The sequence below is a fragment of the Cucumis sativus genome, chromosome 6 (genome assembly GCF_000004075.3).
Source record: "Cucumis sativus cultivar 9930 chromosome 6, Cucumber_9930_V3, whole genome shotgun sequence".
NCBI lineage: Eukaryota > Viridiplantae > Streptophyta > Magnoliopsida > Cucurbitales > Cucurbitaceae > Cucumis > Cucumis sativus.
Genome location: NC_026660.2, coordinates 16,731,501 through 16,757,686, shown reverse-complemented (window position 1 = coordinate 16,757,686; position 26,186 = coordinate 16,731,501). Strand labels below are relative to the sequence as shown.

Genomic DNA, 26,186 nt, shown 5'->3' with positions numbered 1-26,186 from the left:
AATTCATATTCGGATTTAAAAAAAAAATAAAAAAATAAAACAATTTATTATTATTATTATTTTATCTCGCAAACATCTGGTAGACATCTCGTAAACATCTCGCAGGTTCTTAAATTGAAATGTTTAACATGAAATGAGGGTATTTTGGTCATTTTACCTCCAATTTGTCCTAAATGTCAACTTTTTTACAATCAATCCTAAAAGTCTTTATCTACCCCATTTTTGGCCTATTTTTGTCAATTCCCCATCCAACAGCAGTTTGATAGAAAAATCGATTCAATGGATGAGTGCATTATGAATGTTAATGGGGAATTGACAAAAATAGGCCAAAAATGGAGTAGATAAAGAATTTTAGGATTGATTGTAAAAAAGTTGACATTTAGGACAAATTGAAGGTGAAATGACGAAAATACCCTTATTTCAAATTAAACATTTCAATTTAAGAACCTGCGAGATGTCTGCGAGATGTTTGCGAGATGTCTACCAGATGTTTGCGAGATAAAATAATAATAATAATAAATTGCTAACATCCTTTGAAACATCTCTAAAACAACCTTAAATCAACCATAAATCAACTTGAAACAATAAAAAATAATATTTGATTTATACATTTAAGATGCAAATATATATACATATAACACAATTCATATTCGGATTTAAAAAAAATAAAACAATTTATTATTATTATTATTTTATCTCGCAAACATCTGGTAGACATCTTGCAGGTTCTTAAATTGAAATGTTTAATCTGAAATGAGGGTATTTTCGTCATTTCACCTCCAACTTGTCCTAAATGTCAACTTTTTTACAATCAATCCTAAAAGTCTTTATCTACCCCATTTTTGGCCTATTTTTGTCAATTCCCCAATGTTAATCATTAATGTGTATGATTTTGTGTTTAACTTTTAAAAATATTTTAAAAATAAAAGCCAAATTTTGAAGAGAGACGAGAAAAGTTATTGAAAGAAGAGGAGCTGTCCGGAAGTATATGAAGATTGGTGTATCTTGACAGAATTATGGTTTGAATGAGCTGAGTTCTTCGGATTTTGATCGTGTTCAAAGTTTTCACTTCAACCATTCTTCAACAATGTATTTGAAAGAAGGACGTTCCTTATTGATGAAGATTCAAAAACCCCTAATACCGTTCGTGCTAAATTCCAACCCCATCATCAATCCCCGTGATCCCAACAAACAACAACTTCTGCAAGAATCCGACGTGCTCAAACGATTGAAAACGGATCGGAATCTCTCGTCGGTCTTAGGATTCTTTAGCGCCATTGCCAATTCAAATGCCTTCCAGCACACCGCATCGACGTACAGAGTCATGATCGAGAGGCTCGGCCGTGAATGTGAAATGGATATGGTGCAGTACATTTTACAGCAAATGAAGATGGATGGAATTAATTGCTGTGAAGATTTGTTCATATGTATAATCAATGGTTATAAACGCGTTGGCTCCGCCGAGCAGGCGCTTAAGATGTTTTATCGGATTGGAGAATTTGGCTGCAAGCCGACGGTGAGGATATACAATCATCTTTTGGATGCATTGTTGAGTGAAAACAAGTTTCAGATGATTAATCCATTGTATACTAACATGAAGAAAGATGGGTTAATTCCTAATGTCTTCACATATAATATACTTTTGAAAGCATTGTGTAGAATGATCGGGTTGATGCTGCACACAAGCTGTTTGTTGAAATGTCAAATAAGGGATGCCCACCTGATGCGGTTACCTATACGACTATGGTGTCTTCACTGTGTAAAGCAGGCAAGATTGATGATGCTAGAGAGCTTGCGGGAAGATTTAAACCGAGTGTTCCTGTTTATAATGCTTTGATGGGATGTGTAAGAAGGAAAGAATTGAGGTAGCAATTAAGTTGTTGGGTGAAATGATGGATAATGGAGTTGATCCCAATGTGGTCTCGTATTCATGTATTATAAATTCTCTTTGCGTTTCGGGGAATGTTGAATTGGCTTTTGCATTTTGCTCAAATGTTTTTGAGAGGTTGTGATGCTAATATCCACACGTTTACGCCATTAATAAAGGGTTGTTTCATGAGAGGGAAATTGTATGAAGCTCTTGACTTGTGGAAGCTTATGATACAAGATGGTTGTGAGCCAAATGTAGTTGCTTACAACACTCTGATTCATGGTCTTTGCAGTAACGGGAGTTTGGAAGAAGCCTTGCAAGTATGTGATCAGATGCAGAGGAGTGGCTGCCTTCCTAATGTGACTACTTACAGCATTCTAATTGATGGTTTCGCTAAAAGTGGTGATTTGGTCGGTGCATCCGAGACATGGAATAGGATGATATCTCATGGTTGTCGTCCTAATGTGGTGACTTATACTTGCATGGTGGATGTTCTTTGTAAAAACTCAATGTTTGACCAAGCCAATTCACTTGTGGAGAAGATGACTCTCGAAGGCTGTACTCCAAATACTATGACATTCAACACGTTTATCAAAGGTTTATGTGGAAATGGAAGAGTAGAATGGGCAATGAAACTGCTTGAACGAATGCAAGGACATGGGTGTCTTCCTAATATCACAACTTACAACGAGTTACTTGATGCTCTTTTCAGGATGAACAAGTATGAAGAGGCTTTTGGGCTATTTCAGGAAATTGAAGCAAGAAATTTACAGCCGAACTTAGTGACATATAATACCGTTTTATATGGTTTTTCTCGGGCTGGCATGATGGGGGAGGCGTTGCAGCTTTTTGGTAAAGCACTTGTTAGGGGAACTGCCCCTGATTCCATCACGTATAATACAATGATACATGCCTATTGCAAGCAGGGGAAGGTTAAGATCGCAGCTCAATTGGTGGAACGAGTTAGTTCTATGAAGGAGTGGCATCCAGATATCATTACATACACTAGCCTCATTTGGGGTGCCTGCAATTGGATGAATATAGAAGAAGCCATGGCTTTTCTTGACAAGGCAATTAATCAAGGAATCTGTCCCAACTTTGCCACATGGAATGCATTAGTTCGGTGTTTCTTTCGACTCTTTAGGTCATATGGGACCAATTCATATTCTGGATGATATTTTGAGAAAGGGATAAGATGGCCGAGTTTGGAAGATGATCAAACAATCAACTTCAGATGTTGCTGTGACCTCATATTACATATATATTGAGAGATTTTTTCTTGAACCCACTTGTAATTCTCGACAAAAAAACAGGAGCATTATATTCACAATCATCAGGTATTTCTCTGCTGCAGTTTTGACCACTTCAAGTTCATCTGTGTATAATCCAGGTTTTTTTAGGACACTTGCCTGACACAGAAATCATATATATATATATGTATGTATATGGTAGGTTATGCTTATCTTCTCTTGCTTTCTAAATAGAATAGTGGTGAGTCAACTTACATGGCGCTCATGCCAGTGTAGCAACAGGCCAATGTTAAGTTCTCCTCGCGGCACATTCTTGTTATCATGGATAGCATCATCTTGCGATGTTTTATTGCAAAATCGACAAGGTAATGTCGATTCTTCTGGCCTCAGCCAAGATGCGTATATCTTTTCCCATGAAATGAATTATTTGTAGGGTTTGCACTACATTCATTTTAACGTGGTTTTTTTTTTTGTTCCAATGGAAGAATCTTAATAGGATACAGACGTAAATCGTGATTACTACTGGAACTTTATTTTATCTAATTATTATTATTATTTCGGTAGAAGAGCTAGGAGGAGAAAGATGACTCCATGATAAAGAAAGTGAAATCCTCTTTATTGATGATCTATAAGTAGAAAACACGTAGAATAGCATTATTTGCTATATGCCATGGATTTAGCAATGTGGCCATCGGCTCCCTTTGGATAGAAACCCCCAGGAGCATGTTCATTACCCCCACCATACACAATCCTTAGAATCTCCTGGGGGTTCTTGGATATGCGAGTGAGTCCTGATCTCCAGCAAGCACGTTCCCTGTAATCTTACCCTCAGCACCCTCGTTTTTGGGTACCACAGTGCCTTCATCTTTTATACCTGCGTGTCCTAACTTATTCCGCAGATCTGAAATGCGATCCGTGAACTCGGCCACTGTCACTCCGTATGGTTCAACCTTTTCTGCTGCACGTTGATAAAGTAGTGCTCTGATGACTGCATCTTGACCCGATTCAACACCCAGAAGTCCTGCAACAAGCTGAAACATTGGCTCGTAGAATTGTGGTCAGTGTATGTGTGTATGTAAGAATTAAACATATCTTTGAATTTCAGGGAATATAATAGGAATACTAAGCGTTCTTAGGGATATTATAAAGTATGTTAGTGATTAGTTAAGGATTTCATTATGGAGTTTGGTTATAAATAAAGATAGTAGGAAAGGAGGACGTTAGACGCTAATTCAATTGGTTGTGATCTTGTAAGTTTTCAAACACTCGAGTTTATCTTGCAAGTTCATCTTTTACAATGGAATATAATTCTAGTTTTCTTTTGGTTCTATTAGAATACCTTCTTGGCGACAGCAGATTCAAGTCTTGGATTTGCTCCAACATAGCCAGTGAGTCCAACATAAGGAACCAGGTAGGATGCGAGAAGGAAATTCAAGCCATTAGCGTAAGGATCAAAATGTGGTTTCAACTGACGACCAAATGCTTTATCCATCACTTTGGCAAATGACGCTGAACTCAAGTCTAGCAATGGCCTTGGAAATCCTTTGACTGTAGTTTTAATTGCCCTGCATAAATTGTGTGATGTGAAATGACCTGCAGAGACTCATATGAAAGGAAAAAGTCATTAGTGGATGTCAACTGGAAAAAGAGAAAAAAAAACAATACCTCAAATGACCAACTTCCTGGTAGCCAAATTGCAATATGATGTCCCTGATGAAAGGATCCAATTTAGCCCTTTTAGCACCAATGGGAGGTGGCCCTCCCATGGTTAGATTTGGTGCAACTTTATCCAAACCATATCCCAGAGAACCATATAAGAAGAATTCTGCTTCTAGGTACTCTAAATTCAGTGGAAATTCTAAAAGATCAGCATCTCCTTGGGGAATGAAATTGTTTTCTCTTCTGACAATCGCATTACAATGAATTGGCAAATGAAGGATGATGAGGTAGCTGACAGCGGCAGCGGTAATAATGCTCATACCATATCCTCCCATGGTTTGATATTTTACTTTTTTACTGTTGTAGTGTAATAATATGGATTTCAACCTCAACTTCTGTCCTTTTTATAGGCTACTTACTGCTTGGAGTTGGTAAATAAATGAGAAGATTAGATGGCAGGCAGATGGGGGCAGATTTAAAGTTTGATTGCCATGTTGATTTGATATGCTGACAACAAGACCTACTGATGCAAGAAAAACAAGGTAAGTAGGTGGGTTCTAACTTCCTCATAAATGGATGTTGTCTTTGCATGGCCATTAGGCAATCTTGTTTTATGATTACCAAACTTAAAACTCAAAACATGGGTTCTACTCAAGGAAAAAATAATTCAATCAGCTCGTCTGTCTTAATTCCACTGTCTAATTCGAGTTACTTCACCTTACAACTAACTGTGAAAAACCCAACAAATCGCGTTGTAATTGCAAAGAATTTCTTTCATTGTCCCCAATATCTCCCTCTTGATCAATGGATAGCTTTCTTATGAAGTAGTTGTTATAAATAGAGAAATAGTTGCCATGAAAAGGAGAATGGATAAATCCATCAACTTCCATTGTTGTGTCCTTCTCACCTTTCTTATTTCTTCGGTTTATTGGTCAAAACATTTTAAGCATTTTAGTGTTCTTACTGAAATTTCATATCATTGCTTTCAAATGAAATTTAAAAATTTGTTTTTTTTTTCAAACGAAATTACATCTTATGATATTAATATTAATTGTATAAATGTTCGATTCCATCGTAAAGATTTCTTTGATAAAATCACTTTATTAAAGAAAAAGAAAAGTTGCTTTTAGATTTCATAAATAACATTGTACAAGTTTTTCTTTTTTTGTGTTTAAACATTTATTGTTGTAATTATTATGTATAATAAGTAATCGATGTCTCAGTTATTTATTTATTTATGAAACATACTAAAAGTCAAAAGTTTCGTTAATAAAAAAAGTCAAAAGTTTCATAAATAGGAAATTAGTACATTAATTATTTTAGAATTTTTTCTTTTTTGCAAAGGTATTGCACTAAATGTTGGGTAGGAATTTGAACTTGAGACTTCTTGTCCAAGAGGAAGATTTTTAGGTGTTATTTTTTAGTTTTAATGTTTAATTTTGTTGTAAATTATAAATAGGATACAATAATATTATTTTAACATAATCTTATTAGATAAGGAATCGTGTTCAATCTAATTTATTCTATTAGTTTGTAATCTTTTTAAAATCGTAACAGATAAAGGGTGTCGTATGTCCTATTTGATTTGCTATTTTCTGTTACTTTTCTTAATTTAATTTATGTTTGATATCTAAGGTCTATAAAAGATTTCCGAGTTGTAATTCTAAAGCACATTGCAAAATATATAGTTATCTCTCTTGTAGAACTCTAACTGGTTCTTTGTAATTCAATTCTAATTCTCCTTGTTAAGAAAACACAGATATGAATATTATTCCAAAATTTATCAAAAATCAGTAAATAAAAATTAGTTTGTTTTAAGATTTAAAATAAATACTAACTTTTAAGATATATTAAGAAAATATAAACTAAAACTGAACATTTGAAAGTAATATCTTATCGTGCGATACTAATTAAAATGTTAGAGTTGTAAGTTGTTGGCAAACACCAAACTTCGTACTTATAATTGTAAGCATCATCATGATTGAATTTATTTTTGTATACCAAAAGCAATAATTGCTTCTATCATTTTAAGCTCTTGGATCAATCAATGGTATATTCATCTAAGCTCTTGGATCAATCAATGGTTTAAGATGAATATGGAGTCAATAAACAAAGCGGTTAACTTTTTGGTTAATTATATAAATACAAATAATCAAAACAAATAGCAAAACGTTTCTTTCAAAGTAGCTGGTAAAAGGGGTGTTTTTTATACTCTATCAAAATGTGTTTTTTCAAGAGATAACATTCGTTCATTGTTTGACTAAATTTCTTTAACTATTAACAACTTTTCTTTTTTAAAAAAAGAACTTGAAGAAAATATGTAGGACAAACCGATCTCTTAAAAAGAGTACACTCAAATTTAACTAAGCTTGTTAGGAGAATTTTGACAAGATAAAAGATAAATTTGAACTTGTTTGGGATTAGAGAAATCTCATGTCTTAATCCTCTGGCATCAAAATCCTTTTTCTTTGATTTGTCGATCATCTTTTTCCTAAATTAAAAATTTAAGTTTGTTCTTTCAACTTAAATAAAGGCAACTAGTTGAAAAGTTGATGGTAGGAAATTAATTATGACGCAAAAGCCTAACCCCATCTATGGCTCTAAATAAAATAGTAAAAAGTTAGTTTAACTTGACACTAATTGTCATGATATTTCATTCAAATTCGAAAAAACACTGATAAACATAAATCTCACCTAATAACTTTGAAACCCCAACGCTATATATTTTTAAAGGAACTGTTTTAATTGAAGTAAAATTAAAAACAAAAAAATAGCAAAAATAATGTAATTAACATCCAACTACGATCCGTCTCACAAAAACGTCCAACTTTGCAAGCTCAACTCTTAGAAAACGACGTTCCTCATTGTGTTTATCATTTTTACTTCCATATTATGACACTAAAATTCTTAATTATCTCATCCATACATCATCACTATGTTTCCCTTAGAATTTGACAATCACTTCGATATGGACATAAAGAATGATTCGACATGTACCTTTGATTCCTATGGATAAAAGCTGGTAATGAAGATGATTTCAAAATTGAGTGGCATGTGGTTCATCGACATGATCTACAACACCTCCAAGCCTTTTAACTGTGAAAGGGCAAATGATTCAGGAAAAAATAATGGCAGTTTTCAGTAACTTAATACCTGAAATGAAGCCAAACTCCACCACGGATTCGTAGAATTAGCTCAATGCATTCATAGCAAACTTCAAAGCCAATGCCATGAAACTCACCACAACTTCTACTGCCAAAATCGAAGCTGTCCATTCATTTTTTAGTTCTATTTCTCAAGCCTCTGTTCCCTGCAGCAGTTGATTTGGAGGTCGTACTTATGCTGTTATCGTCAGTGTCGTTGTCACTGTCAACAATGATAATCCCATCATCTAAACCTTCGTCATAATCATCCAGCTCCGCCTCATCATCCCATTCCATTTCATCGTCACTGTTGTAATCATCCATGTCATCTTCTTCATTGTCATCATCATCATCTATTCCGGCACGAAGGGTATGAAACTCAGGAGGGGAGGGCAATCTTCGGTGATGGCAGTATCCCTCTTAATCACAAAGATGTCGAATTACTCTTTCATCCATATCTAACATGCTCTTAAATTCATTAATCCATTTGGCCTCCAGTTCAAAATTCATCAATATGTAATGTGCATATTTGGCTTTCTTTATCTTGTACGCTAATCTTCGCATTCCCCAGTCACTCAGTCTCCATAGCTTCCCTTTCTTCTCCCTTAGAAAACCTGTAACAGCGTTTATGTTTCAATCAGAAACTAATGGAAAATTCTACAAAATTCAAGAGAAACATGGATGCAACTAGGATCAACGGGCTGGTCTTGAGATGATGAGCCTGATTTTCGACTTGCACATGGAAAGGAAATCACGTTCACTTCAACAACGCTACATACAGAAAACATATAGCACTAGAACTCGGGAGAAAAAGAAACAGTTACGAGATTTCACATGCTGCACAAATGGGCAGCAAAGAAACATGGAAACATGGATGCAAATATCAATAGGCTGTTCTTGAGATGTCGAACCTGATTTTGGACTTGCACATGAAATGGAAATCACATTCACTTCTACAATGCTACTTACAGAAAACATATCTAACTAGAACTCAGGTGGGAAGAAGAAAAAAGAACTGTTGTGAGATTTCACATGCTATGCTACACAAATGAGCAATAAACTGGAAAAACTGTACAAGGCTCAGACATGCAACTTCAGCCAAAATGGAGTTTTGAAAGAGAACTAAAGGTCATGACCATTTTATTCAAACTAACACCTTAAAAGCAACACAAAGTCACACAAGAAAGCTAAAGGGTCAAAATAGTTACATTACCTTGAACTTTCTCAATTACACTCTCGACCTCTTCTGCGTTCTTCTCGTGAATTAAAAAAACTATCTCATAGTGACGCACTGCAGAAACGAGGTAAGCAACGCAACACATCACTTCAAATATAAGATAAAACTTTTTCCTTTTTAGAGAATAGTTGGACGAGAAAATTACATAAACTAAATAAACACAACATTTTTCTGATTGTATCTATAATTAAAATATCATCTCCCTATTCATTGTGTTATTTCAATCATACTTGACCAGAATAAGCAGAAAGTAAGCTTACTTTGTTCAACTTTGGATTCACTTTCCAACTGGAGGTTTAAATATTCATAAAGCTTTTCTGCAAAATGAGAGCAAAAGTGAATTTGATAACTCCTGTTCATAGCCAGAGCAATAGTTTTCTAAAAGGAAAGCAAATGAATGGATCCAAATTGGAAGATAAACAATCACCTTCTTCGGCATCAGCAAATTCGGGAAGAAATTGACCATCTTCTGCAACTTTTTTCTGCCAATTAAAACCAAAAGTACAGTCAAGAAATTTATCACACTTACAAAAGAATATAAGCAGATTAAACGTCAGTATATCTGAGCAGCTTCCTATAAACTTTAACTCAAAGACAGAGTACGAAAAGTACAACATCTATCCTTCCTATCAAATTTTCAATTCTCATTTCTTATACGTTTCTCTAATGGCATATCAGAAGGTAACCAAAAGAAACCGATTCGTTCTCAGACTTCTTACATAGGTAACCACATTCTAACAAACCACCAAGAATTCCTGACTTATTTAATTTCGGCCTCTCAGTTCTTAGGTCGAAACCGGTTGGAAATAGTTTAAGAATCGCAGGCAGTTAAAGATAAGGAACATAAGTATGAAGAAAGAATAGTATAGAATTTCACCTCCTTAAGTAGAACAGCTTCGGGAAAGAAGCCGATAGACTCGTCAGGTTTGGGAAGGGAGCGGTGAGCGTCGTCCTTGTTAGGCTGAGCGTTGGGCTTCTTAGCAGCGAGAATGATGGATTTTCTAGAGAAAGGAGTTGAAAGATTGAGAGTGGGAAAGGAAGAGCATACATTCGGAAAATCAGAGAAAGAGCGAGAGCCATTTCGAAGAAGAAAAAGATTAGGAGACTTCAGAGAAGAATGAAATGAAGAAGAAGAAGGGGAGAAAAGTGTAAGAGTATCCATTGGAGCCAAACTTCGACGTTGAGAAGGGAGAGATTGTTGGCTCTTTATCCGAAGTACGGAAATGGCAGAAGAAGAAGAAGAAGAAGAAGAAGAAGAAGAGGGGCGAACCGGCTCAATTATTTTTTTAGAAATAAAAGTTTAAATAATAAATTATGCAAATTAATGTAATTTGCATAATTTGATTATTTGCAGTAGCTTTTTTTAAAATACTATTTGTGTTTTTTATTTTGTAAAATTATAACGGTAATATGAACTATAAAGTGTATTATTTTGGTGTATTATATTTGGTAAAATGAGAGTTTATGAACTATGAAGTGTATTAATGTTAGTAATATGAAGTGTAATTGTGTTTGCCAAATTTAAGCTTTATTATTGAATAACTTGGTTACGGGTCTTACATAAATAAATATTACATCATTATTTTTATGTAGTAACTTGTTTTTCAAATTTAATAAAATTAACTAAATTATTTATTAATACAACAAAAATTACATTTGCTAAAATATAGAAATCTATCTTTACAATTAATAAATAACTGTTTAAATAAAGAAAATAATTGTAAATTACAAAATTGCTAAAAGTATTTACAAAACAGGTAGCAAAGTTTTAAATTATATAAATAAGTCCATTCTTATCTTTAATATAACTTGAAATTTTGTTATATATATATTTTTTTTCGACAATGTTTCAAAAACTTTTTATACATCAATTATAAATACCACATTTATAAAATGGTGAGAAACAAAATATAGAAACCTATCAGAAGCTATAATTTATAAAATAGATTATAAATTATAATTTATGTTCATCCATCAAACCAATCTGAATGAAAAAGAAAAATACCGTCATGACGTGAACTGAATAACGAGTGGATGGTAAAGAAATAAAACTCTCGGCCTATTTACAAACATTAGCAGAAGAGAAGCAATGAAAATCGAGTAAAACTCCAGTAAAGGCCTTTTTTTTTATCACACATGTATGAAAATCGATGAAAGAACGTTTCGAATTCTTTCATCGAGTAATGGGAATCGAGCTAGTCCTAGAAGATGCATGTTCACATGTAAGGGAGAAAGTGGAGAAATATGCAATGTGGGGAATGAAGGAAACAGCCAATTTTGAGGCCATCTTCCAAATAATTCTTCATATATAAGGTTAGTGCAATTACCTCAGGGGTTCAGGATACACATTTCCAACCTGTCTAAACTTCGGGGTAAATCAGGCCATTTTATGACAGTTAAAACCGCTACTCTCTCTATATACAAACTCTTAATGCCATCCTTCCCTTCAATGGCTTTCCAATCTTCTCTCTCTACACCATTCGTTTTTTAAATTTCCTATAAGAGCTACCTTACCTTTACCTTGTATATTTAATAATCACTCAGCTACCATACACTTCAAAATTATTAGCATGTTTAACCAAATAACCTCTCCATAATCACCACTGCTTCTTTCCTTTCTTCTTTTTCTTGTTACCACTGCTGCCACTATTGTTACTGCTCTTGCTAAAACTTCCTCCTGCTTTAGACGGAGGGCTCTCCGTGGCGCTACCACCAACGTTGTCAAATGCACCTGTCTGCATGGCATTCTGAAACCACTCAAAGAACTCTTCTTCTCTGTCATGTTCTCTTCTATATTTGATGCAGGCATCTGTCCTCCTCTTTGGCTAGAACTTGACCCTCTAGTGGTGTTTTGCTTAGAGGTTACACTTGTGTTTACGTGAAAACTTGGCTTGTGGGTGTTAGCTGGACATCTCATTCCCTGCACCAAAAATCACCAATATACAAAGTTGTGGGTGATGCTATATAGGTAAGCATGATATCAACATTACTTGACATGATCGTTCACGACATTACCTGACAAACATACCATCCAGTTGCATCATATATTCGGCTCTCTGCACATACGTATGCACAAGGAGCATCTACCTGCACAGAGAACATAGTTTTAGCGTTAAAGGAATAATATAACATGCATCCTTCAGTGCAACCAAATTCCACTACTTTTTTCACTGAAATTAACCGAGTAGGTACAGTCTAATCGGATAAGACTATTTGGTTCGTTATACCAACAAAGAGTTCAAAGCTCTCAAAAGTCAAATTAAGATGCATGTTACTTGAATTTCTTGATAAATCACACTACCTAGTTTGTGTATCATCAAATACATCTACGTGAATACCCTTAAAATCAACATTAGAATCATCAGTACGATACCACTATAGCATTTTCTATAAGCATCGTATTAATGGAAATAGGTAAGTCACATAATTCAACAGATATCCACAAATCAAATTATGTCACGTCTTGATAAGAAGCCAATCCACAAGTAAGCAAATCACACCTTTTGCAGCAATCCAAAAAGAAAAGGCTGTGAAGATTGCTCCACCCACCCATCCCCATCCTTTGCTTGATGAAAATCTTTGCATTCCTTTAAAGAACGAAAATGTACAAAACAATACACAAAGCATCCAACATAAGAATCTATCTTTTCTCTTAGAAAAAACGTGAGCATAAGTACCATAAGATGCATCACTAGGATAATAGATCAAAAACCTAAATAAATCAAGAGTCGGTCTAAAATGGAAGGGAAAAACCTGGCACCATCTTGCTTGAGATTTCAATTTCCTAGTGTGTATCCATAAATGAAAATTGTTGCACTTTTTGCAGGCTATTCGTCTTGATTCACCAAAAGGATCCTCTCTGTTTGTTGCCGAACGTGGAAACCCAAATGGACCACTCTAAAAAATAAATGCATCCATAACTTAAGATACTCGAACAAAAAACTTGGGCATGGAAACTACCATCGAATACTTAACACACTGCCCAAGTATAAGTTACAATGAAGGACAACATCTTTATGAAAAGCGAAGTGTATTACACAGAAAATGTTCAGGTCTTCTCTGATAGGCCAATAGCCTTGTCTTAACTTCAATTTTATTTTCCTTTTGTTTTCGAGTGTTTTTGCCTGTGTTTTTCTCTCTTTTCTTTTTTTTCGTTTTATTTGTCATAGTAGTTTATCAGTAGGAGCCAAATACATACATGATGCAACTTAATCTTTAAAACCTCAGGTCAAAGTATTCAATAGAACATGCCAAAATGTGAAAAGAAAATGATGGTACCAACGCAAGATTATATCAGCTTTCCGTGAAACATCAAGTCCTCATCATTGTAGCTCAATTGATGTTTTTTTGTTTTTGTTTTGTTTCTCTCTCTTTTTTCTTTTTGGTTTCTTTTCGGGCAAATGAATGGGTTCACATAGCCAAGATCCCAAGTTAAGTCATAATTCCATATTTCTCAGCAGCTTGTCTTATAATTTAATTACTGACAAAACACTGTCACTCAATTTCGTTTTTTTTTCCTTTTCACCTTTCTATAAATGAAGATGGGTCAGGAAGGCTAAAGGAATTTCTACAAGGAAATTCTCTCTTCTTCTTTCTTTCTGTGGGTGGGTTGGGTGGGTGGGGATGGGGGTTATACCTTCTGTGAATCACTCTGAAACCTCCGGAAAATGTTTAGCAGCTCTTCCCTTCTCAGCTCATCATCATAGGTTTTTCGCTTTATCGAATCAAGTAAAACCTATGAAAAATAATAAAAATGACTTACAACTCTCAAGAAACACAGTAATACAAAACTCAGAAAAAGTTTTACCTCGTATGCATTTTGAAGTTTCTTAAATGCTTCGGCAGCCTTTTCATTGCCCATATTTTTATCCGGATGAACCAACATAGCCTGTAACCAGTTTACAAGCTCATTCAACAAAATAGAAGATCACAATAATCAAGAGTATTGCAGAAAACACCTAATTTCCCAAAAGTACGACACCACTAATAAATACTAAGTGAGATTTTCTTCCATTAATCAATACAAAATGCAGTGTTATTAAATAACAGAAGGTCATGATCACCAACATGACAAACAAAAAATATGCCAATCCAACAGAAATATACATTGATGGAATCGGAAACTCGTGATTATAAATATTAGAACAGAGAATAGATCATGCAAACTGTAGCAACATTAATGCAGAAGTTCACCTTTTTCCTATACTCCTTCTTGAGTAGGAAGTATCTATATTCTCATACCGAGACAATCCCAAAGCTGCATAGTGATCTGAACAATTCAGCAAACGAACAACTTCATCTTCGGAAGATATCTCAGAATCAGCTCCACTGGTTGGGTGTGCCTGGACACCGATCAGCAGCAAAACCTGTTCCGCTAAATTCAGAAGATGATGTCTGCATGGATCATCATGAGAGAAGCTAGACTGATCTTGCATCCCAGTTGTTTGTTCAGGATATCTGTTTGATCTCCTATGCTCATTCATGTTGTTCTTTAGGACATAAATCAGTGCATCGCTTGAAATAAATGACAAATTCAGGCCCAAAAGCAAACCAAGCCATCCAGTGCATACCCATGCACAATAAACCGAATATAAAGTGGTGATCGAAAGTGCAACTCTTTCGTGGCTCAATATAAAGGCCAATCCTGAAAATTGTTGTGATACCTCAATGAATAAGCCTTGACATGATGTTGGCATAAACGGAAAAATTGTGCACGTTCCAAAGGTAAAGAAATTACCTCCAAGGAAGATAATCAGCATTGTCATCCAAAAGTTTCCGTAGAACCAAAGGAAAGCTGCTCCAGAGATGGCGATGACCAAAATAGCAAAAGCAAACCCGACAAAAATTCCAAGGAAGCAGCTGCTACCTGATCCATAAATTATTTACGAGTCAACATGGGGTATTTCAGCATAATCAATACATGGCTATCTCAATAGTCAATTTCATACCAACACCTTTTTGTATCAAATTTGTCAATCAAGTAATACAAACTACAAAGCATTGCACCAGTTGGGAACTGTATCACAAATCTACACAACTAACATAGGACAAACGACTCGTTGATGCCTTTCTTTTCTAAGAGTAATTAAATTTTCATTGAGAACAAATGAAAGATTACATGGACATATAGAAATAAAATATTAACAAAAGGAAGCCCAATAAAAAAATGGTTTCAATCAAGTAAACTAAGAGAACTAAGGATAGTAGCAAAAAACTTATATGCTGAAGCCCCAAAGGAAATATGAAGCCTAACAAGGACTACGTCCTCCGTTTTATTGAAGAGAGACTACACATCCTCCTTTAGACCTCTCCACCCTTCTTAACAGTGGATGTTTCTCTCACACCAAAGATCTCATAAAATAGCACTAACACCGACAAGCCAAACAAAAAAAAAAAAAAAAAACTCATGGATGTTGTTACACATAAACAAGATAAAACGAGATAGGAAGTGACACCAATGCAAGAGTATTTCAAGAGCTTACCAAGACAACAAGGAATTTAAGAAATCCAACCATGGCAATCGTTGAAAGAATGGAGAACCATATAACTGCAAAGAAGGATGTTGTCCCCATACGAATAAAGGAATCGATGCCCCTGAGGCACAGTCCAACCATACAATCGAGAAGAGAAGTATTATGTTCCCAAAATGCATCATCCATTTCAGAACAATGGATATGCTGTCATAATCTTCTTTACCACATAATCACTTGTGTTTAGTAAGTTGTTCTTCAAAGAATTCAACAGGGGTCTATGTTGCTCCAAAAACACATGGGATGCTTCAAATATTGATGACATAGATTCCACAGAACTTTTCACCAAAATTATCCGAAAAATTCAGATTAGCCATCACACTTCTGATGTGTTCTCCATTCAAAAAGAAGCTGAAGCTTCCATCTACCTGAACCTGGTCCTTATCACCAGAAGACCCCTTGTATTGTTCTCCTACACTAGAGCCTCCGTTGTTTCCATCGCAGTTCTCAGATTCTTCGGAGGGAAAATTTGGTTCCTCTGGACCATGAAGTCCTTCAATTCCTTGTTTTTCTTTTCTCAAGGACTTTGCAGACTTTTTTAGATTCTTCAAACCTTCTCCAGAGTCACTATTCATCATCCCTTCCTCGAACGGTCGACTATGCTGGTTGTCATTTGGTAGTTCCTCTCCGGGAAATACCTTTATTTCTCGTGCTCTTCCTTGCCCCTTGGACTGCAAATCTGAACCTTTTTTTTACTGTTCGATGCATGGCCTCTGACCCTGTTTTCTGTTGATTACCCTTACGAGCCATTGAAAAGTGAATTTAATGTACAATTTCAAGAAATATTCAATTCAATCATTTTTAATGACCATACGAGGTCCAGAGCAACCAAGCAGGATTGTAGCCTGTAGACAAAAGAAGTATATAGTCAAGGCTGATTTCTTTTCCCTTTGATTTGTAACAAATAAGTTCACCAAAATATGGCCAATCACATTAATAGATTGAAACGAAATCTAGCCTTGCAGAAAAAGAAAAAATAACAATAAAAATATAAAAAATAACTGAGAGAGATCAGTTGTAAACATTCACGACCAGTGTTGTTAGAGGCAAAACTTGCACATTTTGATGGTGAGGTTTCACTACGGTGCACCTAACACTCACAATCCTTTCCCTTTTAACTTCTGCAGTCAAGGTTGTGTAAAAGGTTCCTTTGCGGGAAAAAAAAAAAGGAAATGTAGTAAGTTGGTGTGCTTCTATATTGCACGACTACAACTATAAACTATTGTTGTACTTCTTTAGATTTTATGACCAATTGTGTAATAAATCCTATACTTATTGTATTTCTTCTTGTGAGAAACATATAAACATCTCTTGATCCCAAACGAGACAAAATCAAGACAGGAGTACCCATTTTCCAGAGTACAGCTGTGGTGAAGAGCGTTATCAATGAAGTAGAGCCGTCCAAAAGCAAAAAAGAGTATAGAAAATCAAAATAATAGAGTTTACTAAAACGAAAATAACACAATCTGATGGATGATACAAGTCCATAATCCATATTTAAGAAAATCCCTCATCTCCATTACCAATGTGGTAGACAGATGAATACGAGTGACAAAGATCAATCACAAAGTTAATTTAACATGCATTCCCAACCCGAACCAACTATGAAAAGATTGCATGTAGTAATTCAAGAATCACATTTTTTCCGAATCAATATATACCCAGGGAGAAGCACGTAATTCTTTTTTTCCTGATTTATCCATGTTACGTATTCCAAAAAACTAGGTAAAAGTTAAGAAGCAAGAAAAATTCAAAACAAACAGAGAGCATCGATATTTACGATGTTAGGCAGAAAAAAAAAAAGAATCCAATGAATGAGGAGAAAAAGGAAACAGCAGAAGAATCCAAAATGCCAAAAAGATAGAGAAATGAAAAAATTAAACCTCTAATTTCAGCAGAAGTACGCCAATGGAAGTGAGAAAAGTGGAGGCAAGGCGAAAGAAAACCCTAATAACCAGAACTCAATAAGAGCATGAAAACGAAATTTCGAGTCTAGATCTTCAGAGACAGTGGAGTTGATAAGAAGGAAGTTGTAGCCGGGGAAGAAGAGTTAGGTTGTGCAACAAGGACCGGGAAGAAGAGTAGGGAGATAGGGAAAGAGTAGGAGGGAGGGCGGGAAGGTGGACTTGAATCCAATGTCGAAGAAGACGGCGGCGTTGGGGAGTGGAGGTGATAATCTGAGGGAGTCGGAACTTCAATCTGTGCGTTGAAAACACGGGGTGAGAATCCCGTATTCCGGTTAAAGCAATCTCCCCGTCCCCATTATCAACGACAAAAGCATAAAAGAGTTGGAAATCAGCCTCCCCCAATGAAACTTTAGATAATTTTTTATTCATTTTTTCTAATAATCACGTGACATCTCACGTGGCTTCAAACTGTTTAATGGGTAATTACTCACTCCTCCAATGTGGGATTTTCTTTTTCTTTTTTTTTAATGAAAACCGGCTTCCGATTAAATTATAATGAGAAATAGCCTTATGAAGATGTCGTAAAATTATCAAAACATTCACATCCACACATAAGGCTAGTCCACAACGAACTTTTTCTCGCTTTTCATTCTCATCTTTGTTATTCTATTGTACTACTCTTTAAATAAGGCTTCCTCCACCTTAAATGCTTAAAATACCTATTCCGTGTTGCTTTCGTGATTGGAAGCGTACTGTACATCAGTTTTGTTGAGAGTTGTCACAATCTATCTTGTCACAATCTATCTGTAAGCAAAAACCCCTCCTTTGAGGATTTGACATTCACTCCACTGATGTCAAATCTCATTGTGCCTACGACTTTCCTTGATAAAATATGATGGACAAGAGGGCCATTAAAGACAATGTTTATATCTAAAAATCAATCAAACACAGTCGATTTGAAACAATTAAAGATATGAGTATCGAGAAAATAGATCTTACAATTACTAATTTGACATGATTTTCTATTTTGTAAATGACTATGATCATTAGCAAGCCATCATTGTCTCAATACAACAATTTTCAACTTTTATAATATAAGCATTATAATTTGGACTTATCATGTCTAGTAACATCCAAAATAAACTCATAAAAGCCTTTTATTAGTTCAATGAATAAAATAGAAGGATTGGTCGTACTAAAATTGATATATAATTTTGTATAATAAAATAAAACCAGAGTATCTTTTAATACAACCATATACATACACATACATGGTTGATCAAAATATAGGAATAGAACTAGTTGATGAGACCCATCATTAATTTGATTTGATAGTTTTGGTAATGGCTATCCGTGGAAGAGGTAATTCGATTCCTCTATAAAATTTAATCAACCATATTCTCATTCCTTATTCTAAGGATTCCTCCAACTTTTTCATTGATTACCTTACATGTTTATAAATTAAACTCGTATTCCTTTATTGTTATTGTTATTACGATTATTAATTACTTATTTATAAATTCTCTCATATTTACTTTTTTAACAATCTATGGTAATGATTAACACAATTTGATCGTATGATATATTACAATTTTCTAAATTTACATAAATTCATAGATGTAATCCAATTCGTAAATCGTGAAATAAAAAAAATTAAAAAAAAGCTATTCAAGTGGCATTCATTATTATTAAATATCAAATGAATCTAATGAAAAGTAATTTTTTTTCATTAGTCAGCAAACCCTCAATTGATGGACTAAATTTGTAAATTAACCTAAATAATATTATGTCAAGCACAGAAGTAGATAAATAATGAGGCATTTGTCAAATTGAACATATTTAAAAATTATTTTGAAAAGGGTAAAATTACTTCACTTTAAAAATTATTTCAAAATACACACATTTAGTACCCAAAATCAATTCAAATTTTAGTTCTAACACTCTTAAACACAACTATTGAAATTTAATCATTTTCTTTGTGATTTTAGAAATAACAAAATTAATTTTAACAATTTTAAACATTTATGAGCACCAACAAATGAGACTATTCTAATCCTTATAGACTAAAGTTTAAGTTTCACTCTTTTTCCATCTTGTTTTATTAAACTATAAAGTACTTTATAAGTGTAGTTGAACACGTTAACTCAACTAAATGTTCAAATATTAAACTTCTCTAAATTTCAGTCCAATTATAAATTCTCATTAAAAAAAGAACGGTATGGACTTCAAAACCAAAAGTTTGTAGAGTCTAGTGTTCTTGGTCAAAGCCTAAAAACATATCCCCAATTCCTACAAACCCCAGGGTATGAAGCACAACAATATACAAAATCTCTATCAAATAGATGCAATGTTTGGTCTAATTGCTACAAAAATACAATATACCAAAAGATAAAATAAATTTTAGCCTTTTTTTTGCCATACCAGCTTTCTCCCATTTTTTCAAAATATAAAAGTCAACACCATTAATACAAGTTGTAAAGAAAATTTAATTCTGCATTGAACCACCTTTAAATAGGTAAAAGTCAATCAATTAATTCGAAAGAATATGACCCCGATATTATCAAACAAGCTATAGGAAAAATTAGTTTATCTGATTAGTTGTTTTGGAGGACTTGAATGCAACCAAAATTACTAACAATCCAAAAGGTGTTGAAATGAATGAAGAATGGAAGGATGAATAGTTGGGTAGAAAAATGTGGTAGCAAAATGAGTTAGGTATTATAAATAGACGGTCGATCAAAACATAAACTTTAGATTAAATTACGTTTCATTATAGGTTCAGGTAGAAGTTTTCTTAGTAACTATGAGATGATACTAAAGCAGCATGCAGCATGCAGCATGCAGCAAACAAGCAAACATATAGACACTTGAATTAAGATGGTGAATGATGGTTCAATTTGTCTATTTGACTACAATATCACCCATATCATCTTAACTTTGTTCGTTCGTTACCTAATACGAGGAAACAGGCGCTCCCTACAATTTCTCGACTCGTGGAATTCTTCAAGAACAACCCGAGTACCTGCGATATCTTTTTTAAAATTATACTTCTAATCGAAGTTTAGAGTTCAAGAGGTCTAAGAAGAAGCCTCGTTTTATCCTTGGCAGTTTTCTTTTTCTTTTTCCTTAAAACAGAAAAAGGCATAAGGAAGGATCTGTATAAGCGACTTAATGGGTCCTGAAGCCCTTCCATCTCATAGTACCCAAACCGCCAGTCTCTTTTGGCATAAGGCCGTTGGATAGGCTCATCAAGGCCTCCTGTAGCAGAAATAAATAAGAATCACAATGATAAGTTCTAATTTAGCAAACTGCAATTCCATAAACTTACCTGCATACATCAAACCGTGTTTATTAACAGCCCGATAAAATGGTCGAGTCATCTTCTGTTTAGCAGCCAAGTGCAGATCACTCCATGCTTGAATACGATCTTCGCGAGTAATTTTACCAGAGTTTACTATCTGTTTATGATAACCACCAAGTGTTCTAAATGTCAGAAAACAATTGTTAGGAGGGTAGATTTTAACGGGAAAAAAAGAAAAAAGGAAAGTTGTCTACTTTAGAGAATAGGTGATAAGATTGACGTGGTATTCGGGCAAGATCATTGGCACGATCAACTGCTACAAGTCCAAACTTAGGACCATAACCATCAGCCCACTCCCAATTGTCAGAGATAGTCCAAAACAAATAGCCAAGTACAGGAACACCCTATGAAGGTAATAAGCAAACGTGACTCTTAAACCAATTTTATTTGTAAAATTAGAAACATAAACTAATAGTGTGACAAAAAAGCTGAACGCAGACCTTCATCATGGCAGCATAAACAGCAAGCAGATGTTCGATCAAATATGGCCGACGAATCAAATCGGTTTCATCGGATACCCCATTTTCAGTGATTATAAATGGAAGACTCAAATGTTTGTACCTTTCATGGTACTGAAGCAACATGCGATACAACCCATCAGGATACACCCCACGTCCAGATTCACTATACTCGTCTGACTCTACGAGTTTTAGTCCAGTCCCAGATACCACTTCCTGATTCATGGAAGAGAAATCTCAAGACGTCAGATAACAAAAGCATTACTTTATAAGTGAACCGATATGAGAGAGAAAAAAGAAAGAAACCTGCCCGTAATAGTTTATGCCTATAAAATCAAGTTTTTCTGAAATGCTATCTATATATGGGAAAAGTGTCAAAGTGTTTGCCAACGTAACAGCGGCAACATCGAAAAGGCCATATGGCCGCATAAAAGAGACGTGGTGTGCGACTCCGACAATGGAACTTGAAGAGTTACTGCAAAAGTAAAAAAATGAACTTCAATTCAAATATAGAAAAGAGAACAGAAGAGATATGGTTCCAATGTAATTCTGTCTCCAGATGTTAACTGTGGCCAACGAACTTTTACTATCCTTCCCCATTGATAAAGCAATTAGAAAGGTCTTTTCGAAACTCAAACTTCCTCATCACAAGAAAATATTGCCAATTTTTTTCTATGTATTTATGCTGTTGTTAATTATTAATATTTGTGTGTGCGCGTGTGAGAAGTAATTGTGAATCTTTTGACAGTCTTCCTGTTGCACAGACTGTAAGTTCTTCCAACTGAATTGCTAGTGCAACGAATTATGAAAACTGAACTTCTTTCAACTGAAATATAAGTAAACGGGAAAGTATGACATAGGTGAGCATGAGTTGCTGCAGATATTTAGAGAATGCAACAGTGCTCAAAATATTTTTACGCATATTTTTCATAGTTTTTAAGAGTGAAATATACCTTTTCTCATGGATATAGTCATAGGCCTGCAAGTGTGCAATGGTTATCCAATGCATTGCCTGTTGAAAAACACCAGTAGGCAGTGCAGAGGTGGCAACTTCAAGCATATCGGGTTGACCTCCAGGCCAGGCACCAGCACAGTAGGTGAGCATGCAAAAGACATGAGGCTCATTAAAAGTCACCCAATAATCCACCATATCCACTGTGTTGTCGACTACTAGCCTGCAAAATAGGAGCAAGTAGTATTGGATCAGCAGCAAAACAAAAGAACCCACGGAGATCTACAAAAGTATCATCAACGAACAGATGGTATAAATCTAGACTTCAATTCATAAGCATGCATTCCGTTACATTCACATCTCTCAACTAGCCTCAAAACATGTCCTTTACATTCTCCAAAAGAAGAATCATAGAAATAGATCAATGAGAGTTATACAATTACATACTGTCAGACAATTTGACAAGAAACGAAGGAAAAGAACTCAAAAGTTAAAAGTAATTTAGATTAAAAAAGAATGATATATCCATCAGCAGCTTTTCTAGCCGCTTCAAGGTATCTAGCAACTTTTCTATCAGCTAAAAAGCCAACATGACGTTTCTAGTAGCTACAGGGCATCAATTCATTGGGGTCAAAACACTATCCAAAAATTAACCATGCCCTAAAGTTGGAATCTTTTGGAACCACCATCCATAAGCAAATGCTAACCAACTAAACTGCAAGGACAGAATTTTGTTTGCCTTCCATGACAGATTTCCTTTACCATCTTTACAATTCAATGTTTTGAAGAAGTTTGACAATATACATGCAGACATTTGTAGAAGCTGAAGTGAGCTTTGGGCTTTGCTTATTTGGCTGAATTTGCTAACTGAGGGGGTTTGGAATATGAGAGTATTTTGAGATGTCCGAAAGTCAGTTTATATATCCATCGCTCTGAAGCTTCTTCATTAATAAGATGCATGAATCCCTTGTGAAAGTGGATGCAAACCAACCTTGGTCAAACCACTATATAAGTCCTATGTTTCTTTTCTTCTCTTACTCTTTAGTTCTTTTGGTTGCTAATCACATTCACAGTGAGATAGTTTGAAAACTAAACCATATAGTTGAATAATTTTTTATTCCTAGTCGTCTGTATTGCCTACATGCAGCTACATGATACATAACCCATACAGCATTTACAAGCACTAAATAATAAAGAAGGCAGGTAAAACCACCACCTGAAGGATTATGATTAATCACAAACCTAGTGAATTCCAAGAAATAATCAGCGGTTTTTTCCAGCTTCCACCCTCCATACTCCCCAGCCCACGGAGGCAGGGAATGATGAAACAGTGTGAGCATTACTTTCATCCCATATGAACGAACCCTGTTGATGATCCACTTATACCGCTCCAATGCTGCATAATTAACCTGAAAGGTAACATCATGAAAATGACTTGGACCATGTTACATCAATTAAAAACTTCTCCAAATATAATATTTAGTGCATTGTCATTTATGAACAAGAGTAAGTCATTTAATGTGCTTCACAAAACTATCCAGCATGGACTAATTAATCGTATTATTCCCAAGTAATGATAAATGCATGTGAGCAAAGTTATGGAAAAGTATTTGTGCATCACAGTCTTTGCAGTCTACACTCAATAAAAGAGATGAGAGCAAATCAAATGTCAAGCTAGGGTGACAAATAAAATTGAACTCACACTAGCTTTAAGTCCATTAACTGGTTCTTGAGTCATGATTCTAGACCAATCTATTCCCATCCTAAACACGCTGCTCCCAGTATTTTTAGCCAGTTGCAGCTCTGTATCAGGATCAGACCAAAACCTAAGTCTCTCTTCTCTGAAATAAGCCCAAACAACTCATTCAACATTCTGAAAGACAAATAATTTTTGCATTTATTTAACAATCAATAGTAAGCTAGCAAGAAATGATTAATCACGACAATGATTTACAAGCGTGGAGGATTAAAGGATTTGTGCTTACGGGTGAGGAACATTGTGCCATGCAGCTACGTTATGTTGACATTCATCACTTGTTACAACCCCTCTTCTTCTCCTACATACTTCTTTAATCCTCGAATCATGGCTTCCATCGCTATCTTAAGAGGCTTTCCTTTATCACTTTTCTTTTCAGAATATGCAGCCTGCTGAGACCCACCATCGCCAGCAGCAGACGCCATCAAAGCATCTGCTGGCTGCATCCCCTGTTGCGATTCCGATGTATCACAGGGTTGTTCTTCAGCAAACTGAAGCCAAGCATCGTTGAGCCGATCCTCAACATGGGCAGGGGCAGTCGCGAGACCAAAGAAGAACTCACGTTCGCCCTCTATAAAGAACCACAAACAGACAGAAACAATAAATCAAAATTGAAAAATAACAAAAATCAACAGTAAGTATTCAGATACACCAACTGTAAGTGCACAATTAATCTCAAACCCTATAGACATACTTCGAAGTAGAACAAAATAACACCATAAGTTAAGAAAACACCTCGGAAATGAAGTCTTCACGAATCACTCGGCATTCAAGGCATATAATAATCACTGAAATTCTAGGGCTGTTGAATGAAGAAACAAAAGAAATGGCGTGGAATTTTCATGAGAAGTTGGGAGTGGAAGAGAAGAGAGATACCGGTTAGAGTGAAGTCGGCGAGAACATCAGAGGAGTCATCAATGGGGGAAAGGAATGGGCGGAGATTCTTTCTCCGGTACCGGTGGAAGGAGAAGGCATTGGCGGCGACGGTGAGAGTAACCAAAACGCCGGCTATCTTGGTGGCGTAAAGGAAGAGAGCCACAAGCGTCATTTGAAGCAAGCCAGGAAAAGTAAAGTGAGCAATGGCGATAGCACAAGGAAGAAGAATTTCGGTAGCTGCTTCCGTTATGCTCTATCCACGTGTCATTATCAGATTGAAGAATGGTTCAAACTCGCCGATTATTTAATTTCGCTCGCAACTTAAAAGGTCGTTAGTCCGCTCGAATGCTTGGATTTCTCTATTTTCTTTATTGATTTCTTTTTCAATTATCAAAATATTCTAATGAACTAAAATATAATGTAATATGAAATTTTGTGTTATATTTTCAAAATATTACCCATTTTCAAATGTTAATATTTAGTTTCATTTCAAACTTTTAATTTTGAATATTTTAAAAACGTTATAATTTTTCTTTTGAGATTTTGTTTATTTATGCTTTTTAAATTTTTTTTCTTTTATAAATATTCATTGTTTTTGTTTTGTGTTGATGTATATTGATTAATTTAAAATTAAAAAAATATTCTAAATGATAAAATGATTGAAATTTTGCAAACATAGCAAAATATCACAATTTATCATGATAAATTGGAGTATACTATAATAAATTATTATAGTTTGGGTCTATCGCAATATAGATGACCGTCTTTTATCGTCAATAGAGATAAGAAAGTAAAATTTTGTTATATTTAAAAATATTTGGGTTAATTTTGCTATATTTGAAGGGAACAAGTTTGAAAATAACTATCTAAGTAAGGAGAGTTGTTATAAATAGCAAAAAAAATATATATATATATTTACAAAATATAGTTAAAAACTCAAATGGTACTAAAGAAAGTTGTAGATTTTGTTGTAAATAGTTTAAATATTTTGCTATTTTAAAAGATGTCCATGACAAATACAATTTTAAATTTAATTTCAGTATTGCAAATTAATATAGTTATTTTAAATAAATTAGTACAAATAAACACTAAACATAGAGTAAGGTTAAAAGTGAAACAAAACAAAGACTAAATTTGTAGCATTATGAAAGACTAAATTAAAATATAGTTCAAGATTTTAAAATTTA

General features: G+C 34.7%; 5 protein-coding genes across 5 annotated transcripts; 1 reads left to right on the top strand and 4 right to left on the bottom strand.

Moving 5' to 3' along the window:
* Positions 1–905: 905 nt before the first annotated feature.
* On the top strand, positions 906–5,453 carry LOC105435845 (pentatricopeptide repeat-containing protein At3g48810-like). Its single transcript, XM_031886934.1, is given in 8 exon segments — positions 906–1,655; positions 1,658–1,834; positions 1,837–1,981; positions 1,983–3,000; positions 3,002–3,207; positions 3,355–3,485; positions 4,455–5,085; positions 5,190–5,453. Coding segments are annotated over 5 exon segments (1,971 nt in total). The 5' UTR covers positions 906–1,087; the 3' UTR covers positions 3,065–3,207; positions 3,355–3,485; positions 4,455–5,085; positions 5,190–5,453.
* Positions 3,713–5,201, bottom strand: LOC101220147 (desiccation-related protein PCC13-62). The gene is given in 4 exon segments (XM_004148748.3): positions 3,713–3,884; positions 3,887–4,151; positions 4,460–4,685; positions 4,786–5,201. Coding segments are annotated over 4 exon segments (930 nt in total). The 5' UTR covers positions 5,115–5,201; the 3' UTR covers positions 3,713–3,774.
* Positions 5,454–7,535: 2,082 nt separating the features above from the next.
* On the bottom strand, positions 7,536–10,440 carry LOC116404473 (probable dual specificity protein phosphatase DDB_G0281963). Its single transcript, XM_031886935.1, is given in 7 exon segments — positions 7,536–8,311; positions 8,314–8,350; positions 8,352–8,536; positions 9,136–9,213; positions 9,420–9,476; positions 9,587–9,641; positions 10,037–10,440. Coding segments are annotated over 7 exon segments (954 nt in total). The 5' UTR covers positions 10,322–10,440; the 3' UTR covers positions 7,536–8,054.
* Positions 10,441–11,411: 971 nt separating this feature from the next.
* LOC101205292 lies at positions 11,412–16,264 on the bottom strand. Its single transcript, XM_031887021.1, is given in 14 exon segments — positions 11,412–11,933; positions 11,936–12,079; positions 12,175–12,246; positions 12,660–12,746; positions 12,913–13,056; positions 13,796–13,894; positions 13,967–14,047; positions 14,353–14,378; positions 14,381–14,493; positions 14,495–14,564; positions 14,567–14,803; positions 14,897–15,025; positions 15,642–15,657; positions 16,058–16,264. Coding segments are annotated over 14 exon segments (1,602 nt in total). The 3' UTR covers positions 11,412–11,756.
* A 4,057-nt stretch (positions 16,265–20,321) lies between these two features.
* LOC101219670 (beta-glucosidase-like SFR2, chloroplastic) lies at positions 20,322–25,275 on the bottom strand. Its single transcript, XM_004148746.3, is given in 11 exon segments — positions 20,322–20,854; positions 20,925–21,054; positions 21,152–21,301; positions 21,398–21,631; positions 21,722–21,890; positions 22,369–22,590; positions 23,610–23,776; positions 24,070–24,208; positions 24,353–24,410; positions 24,413–24,694; positions 25,000–25,275. Coding segments are annotated over 11 exon segments (1,920 nt in total). The 5' UTR covers positions 25,172–25,275; the 3' UTR covers positions 20,322–20,657.
* Positions 25,276–26,186: the final 911 nt, after the last annotated feature.